This window comes from Culex quinquefasciatus, chromosome 3 (genome assembly GCF_015732765.1).
Source record: "Culex quinquefasciatus strain JHB chromosome 3, VPISU_Cqui_1.0_pri_paternal, whole genome shotgun sequence".
NCBI classification, from domain to species: Eukaryota; Metazoa; Arthropoda; class Insecta; order Diptera; family Culicidae; genus Culex; species Culex quinquefasciatus.
In genome coordinates, this window is record NC_051863.1 from 118,342,106 (window position 1) to 118,355,651 (window position 13,546).

The 13,546-nt window shown below is 43.9% G+C and overlaps 1 protein-coding gene across 1 annotated transcript; it reads left to right on the plus strand.

Moving 5' to 3' along the window:
* Positions 1–8,074: 8,074 nt before the first annotated feature.
* Positions 8,075–13,336, plus strand: LOC119769219. Its single transcript, XM_038261143.1, has one exon. It carries the CDS (start codon positions 8,075–8,077, stop codon positions 13,334–13,336), a length of 5,262 nt encoding a protein of 1,753 aa, XP_038117071.1.
* Positions 13,337–13,546: the final 210 nt, after the last annotated feature.

A 13,546-nucleotide genomic window follows, 5' to 3' on the forward strand; every position in this document is an offset into this window, starting at 1 on the left:
CTGAGTTGGTTGGTTTTTCGCCCAAAGATGTAAACATTCACACACAGCACAACAGCCAGCCAGAGCAAACGGAAACTTTGTGCAAGTAGTCGTAAAATTTTAAATTTACTTCTCGGGACACAATCTCGGGGCTATTTGGTTGACGGGAATATGGAAAAGGGATATTTTTCTCCGTAGCTTCAGAAGTTTGAGCGGAAATTCTCGAATAGTTTAGGTAAAAGCGCGATAATTTTTTTTTGAATAGAAAAAAGTTAAAATTTGACCAAACTTTGTGCAAGTAGTCGTAAAATTTTAAATTTACTTCTTGGGACACAATCTCGGGGCTATTTGGTTGACGGAAATATGGAAAAGGGATATTTTTCTCCGTACACCCAAACGGTGGTCGCATGATTTTGATGCATGGCAGCATGAAAGTATATCAGAATCTGCATGAAAACTGTCCTCATGCATTTTTTGCGATATAGGGGTATGACATTTTTGCCCGTTACCGACAATTATCGACATTACCGACGGCAGATTGATTGTATTGCAGAAAAAAAAACCTTAACAGAACGAGGATTGAACCATCTACTTCTAGGTTGCTGACCCGACACGCTACCACCGCGCCATGGACACATGATGAATGGTGAGGGACAGAGCGCGAACATAATGTTCTCTCTAGATTGTTGCTCGGGGACGCGCCAGCATTCTATGTGTTGGTGAGAACTGCAGATCGCTGACGTGTTTACACGCGGGCAAAAATAATCTATGGGCTTGCTGCAAAAAATGTAATAAAATATAACATTTTCTGCAGCAAATTCACTGTTGCAGATTTTGAGATATATTTTTCGTTTGGGTGTAGCTTCAGAAGTTTAAAGGGAAATTTGGTCAAATTTAAACTTTTTTGTATTCAAAAAGATTATCGCATCGCACTTTTACCTAAACTTTTCGAAAATTTCCCTTCAAACTTGTAAACCAATTAAAATCATGTGTAAAAAATGAGAAATGAGAAGTTAGAAATTCAAAATGATAGTCGACAAAAGCTTTTTTTTAGGCTGTAACAATGAAAGATAAAAATTAAACAATTTTAGCCAATTTTTCATCGTAGGAATTGTGTAATGTCTTTCTGTAAAATGCTTGATAATTTTCCTATTACGCATTTTAATGGCCAGTAATCCAGCTCAAAATTTCTGATTCACGACGAACAAAGCCTTCCAGAAAATCATAAACCAAACAAAGAAACCACTAGATATCACAACAAATAGCAAAAAATGAGGCTCGAATTCGCTCGTTATTCCTGCCAGACCAAAGATTATCTATCCGATGCTCGTTAATCTGACAAAAAGAGAAGAAAGAAAGAGCCTTTTGGATGAGTTCTCGAGAACGAGATCTTTCGTGCCATTCATCATCATCAACGCATCAGATTGGCAATTGGGAACGACTTTCACTCCCTCCCATGGGGTAATAAATGAAGCGCCGTCAAAGGACAGGGTCCGTTCACCAATACTAGTGGCCCATGGAACTGGCTAGCACAAACATAAACATAGTCGAACATCATACCTGCAACAAACAGTTTAACGACTCTACTGAATATACAGAGAGCAAGAGTAGCATGTTCTTTAAATGTAACACTTTTTTGACGCAGGAGGAAATCCACTGAAAATCACAAGATTTCCTTTTTTTGTCTCATTTTACATTTGTCATTTATCATTTATCATTTATCATTTATCATTTATCATTTATCATTTATCATTTATCATTTATCATTTATCATTTATCATTTATCATTTATCATTTATCATTTATCATTTATCATTTATCATTTATCATTTATCATTTATCATTTATCATTTATCATTTATCATTTATCATTTATCATTTATCATTTATCATTTATCATTTATCATTTATCATTTATCATTTATCATTTATCATTTATCATTTATCATTTATCATTTATCATTTATCATTTATCATTTATCATTTATCATTTATCATTTATCATTTATCATTTATCATTTATCATTTATCATTTATCATTTATCATTTATCATTTATCATTTATCATTTGGTAATTCTCCGCCAACTCACACAGCAGTTGCCCCGACCCTCTTCGATTTGCGTGAAACTTTGTCCTAAGGGTAACTTTTGTCCTGATCACGAATCCGAGGTCCGTTTTTGATATCTCGTGACGGAGGGCGGTACGACCCTTCCATTTTGCACATGCGAAAAAGAGGTGTTTTCAATAATTTGCAGCCTGAAACGGTGATGAGATAGAAATTTGGTGTCAAAGGGACTTTTATGTAAAATTAGACGCCCGATTTGATGGCGTAATCAGAATTCCGAAAAAACGTATTTTCATCGAAAAACACTAAAAGTTTTAAAATTCTCCCATTTTCCGTTACTCGACTGTAAAATTTTTGGAACATGTCATTTTATGGGAAATTTAATGTACTTTTCGAATCTACATTGTCCCAGAAGGTCATTTTCATTTAGAACAAAATTTTTCATTTTAAAATTTCGTGTTTTTTCTAACTTTGCAGGGTTATTTTTTAGAGTGTAACAATGTTCTACAAAGTTGTAGAGCAGACAATTACAAAAATTTTGATATATATACATAAGGGGTTTGCTTATAAACATCACAAGTTATCACGATTTTACGAAAAAAAGTTTTAAAAAAGTTGGTCGTCATCGATCATGGCCGTTCATGGTCACCCGCGACAGACACGGACGACGAAACAAAGAAAAACGCAAAAAGTAACTTTTTCAAAACTTTTTTTCGTAAAATCGCGATAACTTGTGATGTTTATAAGCAAACCCCTTATGTCTATATATCAAAATTTTTGTAATTGTCTGCTCTACAACTTTGTAGAACATTGTTACACTCTAAAAAATAACCCTGCAAAGTTAGAAAAAACACGAAATTTTAAAATGAAAAATTTTGTTCTAAATGAAAAATGACCCTTCTGGGACAATGTAGATTCGAAAAGTACATTAAATTTCCCATAAAATGACATGTTCCAAAATTTTTACAGTCGAGTAACGGAAAATGGGAGAATTTTTAAAACTTTTTATTGTTTTTTCGATGAAAATACGTTTTTGGAATTCTGAGTACGTCATCAAATCGGGCGTCTAATTTTACATAAAAGTCCCTTTGATGCCAAATTTCTATCTCATCACCGTTTCAGGCTGCAAATTATTGAAAAACACCTCTTTTTCGCATGTTCAAAAATGGAAGGGTCGTACCGCCCTCCGTCACGAGATATCAAAAAACGGACCTCGGATTCGTGATCAGGGACAAAAGTTACCCCTTAGGACAAAGTTTCACGCAAATCGAAGAGGGGTCGGGGCAACTTTTCCCGATTTCGTGTGAGTTGGTAGAGAATTACCCATTTATCATTTATCATTTATCATTTATCATTTATCATTTATCATTTATCATTTATCATTTATCATTTATCATTTATCATTTATCATTTATCATTTATCATTTATCATTTATCATTTATCATTTATCATTTATCATTTATCATTTATCATTTATCATTTATCATTTATCATTTATCATTTATCATTTATCATTTATCATTTATCATTTATCATTTATCATTTATCATTTATCATTTATCATTTATCATTTATCATTTATCATTTATCATTTATCATTTATCATTTATCATTTATCATTTATCATTTATCATTTATCATTTATCATTTATCATTTATCATTTATCATTTATCATTTATCATTTATCATTTATCATTTATCATTTATCATTTATCATTTATCATTTATCATTTATCATTTATCATTTATCATTTATCATTTATCATTTATCATTTATCATTTATCATTTATCATTTATCATTTATCATTTATCATTTATCATTTATCATTTATCATTTATCATTTATCATTTATCATTTATCATTTATCATTTATCATTTATCATTTATCATTTAACATTTATCATTTATCATTTATCATTTATCATTTATCATTTATCATTTATCATTTATCATTGGTCATTTCTCTTTTCAATTAATTTTCTTTTTCTTCCTTCCTTCACTTTTAATTTTCCTTTTCAACCACCTTCGTCATCTCGCATGACTTCCGGAAAAGCTTTCGCTGCCATTCCCCCTCTAAAAGCTCATCTCTTCATTTGACTTTTATGACTTCGTCAGCCGACGGTCGTCCACGGCGTCTAGGCCCATTAGTCGGAACTTGACTGCGCTGTTGTTGCTGCTGCTGCCTCCGTCGTCGTCCCTCAAACGGGTGGTATGGCCAATGGCAAGGACGCTCGCACCGGCAAAACAGAGCCCATCCAGTTGGAATAAAGTTTTATGTGCGATGTTGTGCTTTTGCCACCGGAAGAAACCGTCGCCGTCAGTCAGTCCGTCCAAACGGTGGCAAACGACGACGGTGAGGCATTTTTATTTTTGTGCTCGAAACACGACGCGATCGATTAAACTTTGCTGTTTTTCGTGTGTTTCCGATGAAAGAGCGATTCAGGAGGCGGACGGGTAAGCTTTTATACACTCACAAACAGGCAATTTGGGAAATTTAATCCTTTCGGTTTGGTGAGCTTTTGCTGGTGCCTAGGGCATGGGGGCGGTGGCGTAATGAATTAACTCAATTGGGTCGTGTTTTTCCGGCGTTGGGCCAGTCAGTGGGCTTTGGATAAGTTTTTTCGCAGGGAAATGCTAGGCGATGAATGTTGATTAGGCATAATGTTGAGATGCAAATTAATTGGGTTGTAGAAACGATTCGTTTCAAAATGGCAATCAAATTAAAGAGTATCTTTTGGTATATGGTATTTTTATGTATGTCATATCAAATTCAAACATAATCCATTTGGGAAACGTGAACTGAGAAATCACACAAACTCTAAAAAAATCATTCGTGAGTAAGTTTTCAAGCTTTAGCTTGATACTATGTCAATTGTGTAAAATTTTGCGAGCTCTATCAATTTACTCAGGAAATACAGTTAAAAAATGCATGTAGTTGGAACGATGTTTCTGATCGCAAAAAATACAGAATTGATCAAATTGAGTTCGGCAAAGTTCTAAGATCATCTAGACATCCTAAAAAATCACTAGAAAAAAGAATTGTCCCGATTGCCAGAACCAGCGAGTTGGAACGGTAACCAACTATTTTGAGAGCTTGGGTGTTGGAATATCACAAGAGTTTTGAGTGTGTTAGAGTTGTAAAATGCATTATACACTAGGACAGTTTCAGATTTTTTAAAGGACCTTTATACTATAGGTTTAAAAAAAATAGATTTTTGGGACCTTATCAAAAAATTGTACAGTTGTTTAATACTCAACAGTAGGATCCCGAGCAGAGCAATTCTCTACGAAATCGGTCTTTTTTTAGAATTTAAATGTTTGTATTTTTTAAACCTACACCCAAAGGAAAAATATATCTCAAAATTTGCTACAGTGGATTTGCTGCACACATTTTTTGCAGCAAGCCCGTAGATCATTTTTGCCCGCGTGTAAACATTTCTGCGATCTGCAGTTCTCACCAACACATATAATGCTGGCCCGTCCCTCAAGCGTCCATGGCGCGGTGGAAGCGTGTCGGATCAATAATCAAAAAGTTCTGTAATGACGATAATTGTCGGTAACGGGCAAAAATGTCATACCCCTAAATCGCAAAAAATGCATGAGGACAGTTTTCATGCAGATTCTGATATACTTTCATGCCGCCATGCATCACAATCATGCGACCGCCGTTTAATTTTCCTTACAAATTTGGTAGTTTGGCATTCTGTATCTTTTGAAGGATTTTTTTGATCGATTTGGTGTCTTCGGCAAAGTTGTAGGTATGGATAAGTACTACATTGAAAAAATGATACACGTTAAAAAAATATTCGTGATTTTTTATTTAATTTTTTGTCATTAAAACTTGATTTGCAAAAAAAAAAACGAAAATTGAAGATGAAAATTTTGCGACGAATATTTCGATTTTTTTAAATCAGTATTTATTCAAAAATTCACAACTCGATCAAAGATTTTTGCCCGTTCTGGAAATTTCTGGTAAGTTTGCATTTGATGTCCCCAAAAACATATCAGAAAATAAAAAATAAATCAAATAATATTTTTTTGCAACTCTAGTTCAAGTGACAAAAAGTGGACTTAAAAATCACCATTTTTTACCGTGTATCATTTTTTTTCAGTATTCTCCTTATCCATACTTACAACTTTGCCAAAGACACCAAATCGATCAAAATAATTCTTGAAAAGATACAGATTTTTGAATTTTCATTTATAATTTTTGTATGGACAGTTGTCAAATTTGTATAGAAAATTATAAGGACAAACTAATGATGCAAAATGGCTTCTTTGGGAATACCGAAGGCACCAAAAAAGTTTCAGCCGGAATCAAGAATACAAAAATCGAATCGAATGACCGAAAACTCAGAGAATTGCTCAGTATGGCGCTATGTTGCTTCTTTCTAAAGATACAGCGTGCTCAAAACTGGTCTAAAACGCGATTTTCGAGCAAAAACCCAGTTTCAGACCAGTTTTGAGAACACCGTATCATTTGATAGGAGCAAGCTAGCATTATACTTTCTTCTGGAAAGTTTTTGAGTTTTTTCTCAACGGAAATTGAATTCAAAACAAGGATTACAAAAATTAAAATACAAAATATGGGTTTTACCATACAAAACAAGATTGAAATGCAATGCGCAAAGTGAGAACGCAACCATTCGGTTCAAAAGTTTGAGGAGTTGTTTTGAGGCCAAAAATTCACGGAAAAAACTAAGTTCTGGTTTGACCATTTTATTTAATTTTTTTTCATAAAGTGACGAGACAGTCTATTTTGAATGGATTTTTATTAAAATATAAATAAGCTAAACAAATATGACATAGTTTTTTGACAAAATATATCATATTTGTTTTTTAGAACAAACTAATGATAAAAATTCGGTTTGTCTGAAATTTGGCACCGTGAAAAAAGGGATCTTTCCCGATGATCGCGCGAGAGATCAAATTTAATTTTGTTACACCCTAGATGTGATCCACACGAATAAATGTTACACTGTCCTTGTCTTTCTCACACCGTCCCTGGTCCATCTTTGATGAGAGCCAGCAGAGAGCAGAGGGAATCCTCGCTCTACTTGATCTCTCCCGGCCAGCCTCCCATGTACAATGGATTTAAGATTATAGTCTTAAATAAACCGTTGACTACACCCGACCGTTGCACGTTAGAATAAATTGTGTAATTTCTGTTCGCGTAATAAAGTGTTTTTAATTGTGCAAAAACGGTGTTTTTCTGGGTCCGAAATCCCCGAACCGACCACACGCGCGAACATTTGGTCCTTCGAACCGGATCCGAAGGATCCGGTCTGGCCAGGTTCGGGACACTTCGCGAAACGGACAGTTCAGTGCGCGGAGTGTTAGCCTGCTCGCGAAGAGCGGCCTAAAGTGAACGGTGCAGAAGCGCGCCTGGACAGTTTTGGTGCGTGCTGCGCGTGATTACGGACAAAAAGTGCACGGGAAATCCGTGAAAAAGTGCGGAAAAAATCCCACAAACCCGGAGCTGAACAGTGGCACAATAGTGCATTGTAAGAAGCCGAACAAAGGCAGTGACGATCAGTGCAGTGCTGTGAAGAAGATTTCGCCATCGCGGAACTCACGGCGACTCACGGTGCGCGCGCTTTGGCAAGCGTCGCGACGTCACCATCTCAACCGGTTGGCTGACGTCATCGTTGGAGTCGGTGATTGATTGGCGCTGGGAGCTTTCGGGACGGATTTGGCGGATCAAGACGGAGATACAGGAGAGTATTTGCACGTAGTACGGTGGCTTGGTTAATTTGGCTCTTTTGCGGATCGAAATAAAGTGGCTTTGAAAATAAAATTGCACGAGAGTTTTTATTAGTCTGGTCAGGTTGCATGAGTGTTGTGTCGTTCTGTCTGGTCCTCTGGAGTTCCCTGGTCGATTCCCCTGTCGCTGCTGTCAATACTGGGTCGTACAGTTCGCAATCTGTCTTGCGCGGTCGCGTCGTGGAACGTCGAGTCGATCCGTCTGTCTCTGGTGAATCTGAAAGTGAAGTGAATGTTATTCAGTTGGCGATCAGTAGTCACGATGGGCGATCTGCAGACTTTGCGGAAGAAGCAGGAGATCCTGCTGAATAAACTGGAGGTGCTGAATCAGTTCGTCGAGCACTACAAGGCGGAAGAACACGAGTGCCAGCTGGAAGTTCGACTCGGAATGCTGAACGACGTGTACCTGGAGTTTACGAACCTACGGACGAAGCTGGAGTTGCTGCTGGAAGAAAAGGATGCGGCCAAGTACGCGGATGCGGAGCCGAAGGTCAAGCAGGAGGTCGTGTCACATCGTGAAGAGGCCAATCTACAGGTGGTGCAGGAGTTCGACAACAAATTCTGCAAGGTCAAGGCGATGCTGATTGCGAAGCGGCCGGTTAAGGACGTCGCGCAGACAGCTCCAAGTGTTGGTGATGCGGATACCTCGTTTCCGTTGCGCGTCAAGCTGCCTGACATTCATCTGCCGAACTTCAGCGGAAATCTGCGCGAGTGGGTGACCTTCCGTGACACCTTCAAGAGTCTCATCCACCGGAACTCGAAGCTGACATCGATGGACAAGTTCACCTATCTCCAATCGTCTCTTTCTGGTCCTGCGTTGTTGGAGATCAGTGGCATCGACCTGTCGGAAGAAAACTACTCCGTCGCGTGGAACGCGCTGGAGGAGGAGTACGGAAACAAGAAGCTGATCGTGAAAGCCCACCTCGATGTCATTCTGGATCTGGAACCGCTGACCAAGGAGTCGTACGACGGTCTCAGCCACCTGCTCGGTGAGTTTGAGAAAAATCTGCAGATGTTGGACAAGATGGGCGAAAAGACTGCTGACTGGAGTACGGTTATGGCGCACGTCCTGTGCTCAAAGCTGGACTCGGCCACGCTTAGGAATTGGGAGACCCACCACAACAGCAAGGATGTCCCAACCTACAAGGCTCTACTGGAGTACTTGCGCGCCCACTGTTCGGTTCTTCAGTCGATCCAACGAGCGAAAGCGAAACCGTCGGAACAGCGCCCTCCGAAGGCAGCGGTCTGTCATACTGCTGTGCGGAGCAGCAACCAGTGTCACTTTTGCAGCGGCCCGTGGCACACCCCGTTCCGGTGCTTCAAGTTCCAGAAGATGACGATCTCGGAGCGCAACGACGCTGTTTCGAGGAACAAGTTGTGCAGAAACTGCCTGAAGCCTGGACATTACCCGCGGACGTGCGAAGGAGGAACTTGCCACCACTGTCACCAGAAACATCACTCGATGCTGCACAACGATCAGATGAGATCCTCCGTTCCACAACAGCAGTCGAGACCGACCGCGACGACCTCAGTACAGCGACAACAACCCAGACCACAGAACACAAATCAGACAACACACACTCCAGCCAACAATGCACCTGCTAATCCGACTAACCTACAGACTACAGACTCTCAAACCACACAGCCACAAACCACTAGTCAAAACTACGTTGCACTACCCGTCACGCCTACACACAACATCATCCTGTCAACCGCGCTCATCCGCATTAAAGACCGCTTTGGAAACACGCTGCTAGCGCGTGCGCTTCTTGACTCGTGCTCACAGCACTGTCTGATGACCAGAGAGTTCTCGCGAAGACTCAAATTCGAGCGACAATCGTCGTATTTGCCGATCCAAGGGATCGGAACTTCCCGTTGTGTGTCGACGCAGCTCGTGCGTGCAGATGTCGGTCCGCGTTCCGATCAGATTTCAGCGTACGAGTCGGAGATGCAGTTCCACGTCCTGCCCAAGCTCAACATTTCGTTGCCGACGTCGTACATCGACCCGGCTACAATTCAGCTGCCCGACTGGATGTTCCTGGCTGATCCGGAGTTCCACAAAACCGGTCCAGTGGACGTCATTATTGGTGCCGAATTCTACATGGACTTGCTGACGGACGAACGGGTGAAACCAGTTGCAGACGGCCCCACGCTGCACAACACGGTGTTTGGTTGGATCATTTCCGGCCGGCTTCCCGGCAGCGTTCCAGAATCGACGTCTCTCGTATCCGTCGCGGCAATCGACGAGCTGCTGACCAGATTTTGGGAACTGGAAACGTGCCGCACCAAGAGCACGCACTCGATCGAAGAATCCACGTGCGAGCAGCTGTTCGAGGAGACGACGGTTCGTGACGAAACTGGCAGATTTGTTGTGACGCTGCCCAAGAAGAAGTACGCTGTCCAGCGTCTCGGTGAGTCCAGATCAACAGCCATCAAACGCTTCCTGGGACTGGAGAACGGGAGAGCCGCGGGAGAGTTAGCGTATTACCTGCCACACCACTGCGTCTTGAGGCCGGACAGCACCACTACGAAGCTCCGCGTGGTGTTTGATGCTTCGTGTCGCACGTCTACCGGAGTTGCTCTGAACGATGCGCTCATGGTGGGACCAGTTGTGCAGGACGATTTACTGGACATTGCGCTACGCTTTCGACTCCACGCTGTTGCCATCGTCGCTGACATCGCCAAGATGTACCGTATGATTCGCGTCCAGCCTGACGACCAGAGACTGCAGAGAATCGTTTGGAGAGACAATGCTGACGAACCCATCCGAATCTACGAGCTGACAACTGTCACGTACGGAACGGCGTCTGCGCCGTATTTAGCGACCAAGTGCTTGCAAAAACTCGGTGAGATCGGAGAAAAGACGCACCCATCCGCTGCCAAGGTCCTCAAACGAGACTTCTACGTTGACGACATGCTGGCAGGTGCGCACACGGTCGCAGAAGGAAAAGAGCTAGTCGCCGAAATGGTCGATCTGATGGAATCTGGCGGATTCTCGTTGCGAAAGTGGCATTCAAACTCCCGAGACATCCTGCTCGACGTCCCGGAACATCTTCGCGACGAACGGTCTCTGCTTGAACTGGACACGTCTGACGCAACCGTCAAGACGCTCGGGCTCGTCTGGGAGCCCAGTACGGACTGTTTCCGTTTCAGATCGCCAAAGTGGAACGACGTTGCCGTGATCACGAAGCGTGTCGTGGCCTCAGACATGGCCATGATCTTCGACCCGTACGGGCTGATCGGTCCTGTCGTCGTCCAAGCGAAAATCTTCGTGCAGAAGCTGTGGCGCATGGAACTGGATTGGGACGCCGCTCTGCCAGAAGATCTGCAGGAGTACTGGCGAGAATACCGCAGAAATCTAGCCGGTCTAGACAGCATGTCGATACCCCGCTGGATTGGCACAGGTGCAGATGACCAGAATGTGCAGCTTCACGGGTTCTGCGACGCTTCAGTCAACGCTTACGGGGCGTGCATCTATATCCGAACCGTTTCGGCCAATGGCGACGTCACCGTCCGCTTGCTGGCCTCGAAATCCCGCATCGCACCGCTCGAGAACCTGAAGAAGAAGAAGCGTAAGCAGTCGATTCCCCGCCTGGAGCTGGCGTCCGCTCTGCTGCTGGCGCATCTGTACGAGAAGGTGGCCAACGCCATCAACTTCCGAGGCAAAGCGTTCTTCTGGACGGATTCCATGATCGTACGCTGCTGGCTTGCGTCACTGCCATCTAGATGGAACCAGTTCGTGGCCAACCGTGTGTCCGAGATTCAACATCTGACGGAGAGCGGATCTTGGGACCATGTGCCCGGAATAGAGAACCCAGCTGACATCATTTCTCGCGGCATGACGCCGATGCAGCTGCAGTACTCAAAGCTTTGGTTCAGCGGACCCGATTGGCTGAGTCTCGACCACCAGCACTGGCCGCACGCTCAAGTGCCGAACGCAGCAGACTTCGACCACGAAGAACTGGAGGAACACAACGCTGTCGCTGCAGTTGCACATGACGCCGAGCCTTGTAGACTGTTCACAGCGAATTCGTCGTACACCGTGACAATACGGACGACCGCTGTAATCTGCCGCTTCTGTTTCAACAGCCGTGCGGCGAACAAGCACTGTCGCAGAGTTGGTCCGTTGACGGCTGAAGAGCTCGAGGTCGCTTTGAAGAAGCTGGTGCGCCTCGCTCAACGAGAATGCTTCCCGGAAGAGTATGATGCTTTGTCCAGAGATCGCGCGATTCCAAACAACTCCCGCATCGCTGCGCTGAACCCAAGAATCATCGATGGAATCCTGTGCGTCGGCGGCCGGTTGCAGCACGCCGCAGTCTCGGACAATCGGAAGCATCCGTACATTCTCGACCATCGTCATCCGTTCACGAAGCTTATCGTCACACACTATCACGAGGCCATGTTTCACGCTGGACAACAACTGTTGATCTCTGCTGTGCGTGAGCGGTTCTGGCCGATCAACATCCGCAATCTCGTTCGCGAGGTGATCCACAAGTGTGTCGATTGCTTCCGTGTCAAGCCGAAGGTTCTGGACCAGCTCATGGCGGATCTGCCGCCCGAACGAGTCACACCGTGCACACCGTTCGCACGAGTCGGAGTTGACTACTGCGGACCTTTTCAGTTCGCGTACCCGCAGCGCCGAGCTCGCCCAGTGAAGTGCTTCGTTGCCATCTTCGTCTGCCTGGTCACCAAGGCCGTTCACCTAGAACTAGCAGCAGACCTAACGACGCAGGCTTTTCTGGCGGCCCTCAAACGGTTCACTGCCCGGCGTGGCAAACCGAAGCTGGTCATGTGCGACAACGCCAAGAACTTCGTCGGCGCAAGACGTGAGCTGAGCGAACTCGCCAAGCTGTTCATAAGTCAGCAGTTCGAAGAGGAGATTATACGCGAAACAGCGAACGACAACATCGAGTTCAAGTTCATTCCCGCTCGCTCGCCGAACTTCGGCGGCCTCTGGGAGTCCGCGGTGAAGAGCTTCAAGTTGCTGTTCAAACGTACGATCGGGTTGTACACCCTGTTGTATGACGAGTTCCAAACTGTGCTGGTTCAGATCGAAGCGATCCTCAACTCGCGACCGCTCACGCCGCTCAGCAACGACCCCGCAGACTTCGAAGCGCTCACCCCAGGACACTTCCTGATCCAGCGTCCACTCACTGCGATTCCAGAACCAAACCTCGACCACATTCCCGAGAACAGACTGTCGGCCTGGCGAACCGTCCAGCGGTACACGCAGCAGCTCTGGAAAAAGTGGTCCAACCTCTACCTGTCGGACCTGCACAACCGCACGAAGTGGACAAAGCAAAAAGACAACGTTGCTGTCGGAACCATGGTCCTGCTGAAGGACGAGAACCTCCCGCCGTTGAAGTGGCAGCTCGGACGCGTTTCCGATATCCACCCGGGAGCTGACGGCAATATCCGTGTCGTCACGGTGCGCACAAAGGACGGCAGCTATCAGCGTGCGATCTCTAAGATCTGCATCCTGCCGATCCGTGACAACCTTTCTACCGCGCAAGGGGAGAACTAGGACTCCTCCAACGGCGGAGGTCGAAAGGCCTCCGCACACCAGTTAAGTTATGTATTGTTTTGAATTTCAAAAAGTTCACCGAATCTTTTTCCTCCAGAGTCGCCACCCTGTCTGCGCCCAGACCTGCGGGTCATTCTGCGCTCGGAGGCCGTTGAAAAGATCGGAACTTTCCGAAATGCTCTGAGGTAACCTGTTTTGTTTCGGTGGTGG

Excerpts from the sequence above, each read along its gene's own strand:
- LOC119769219 (XM_038261143.1), top strand. The coding sequence starts at position 8,075 with ATGGGCGATCTGCAGACTTTGCGGAAGAAGCAGGAGATCCTGCTGAAT.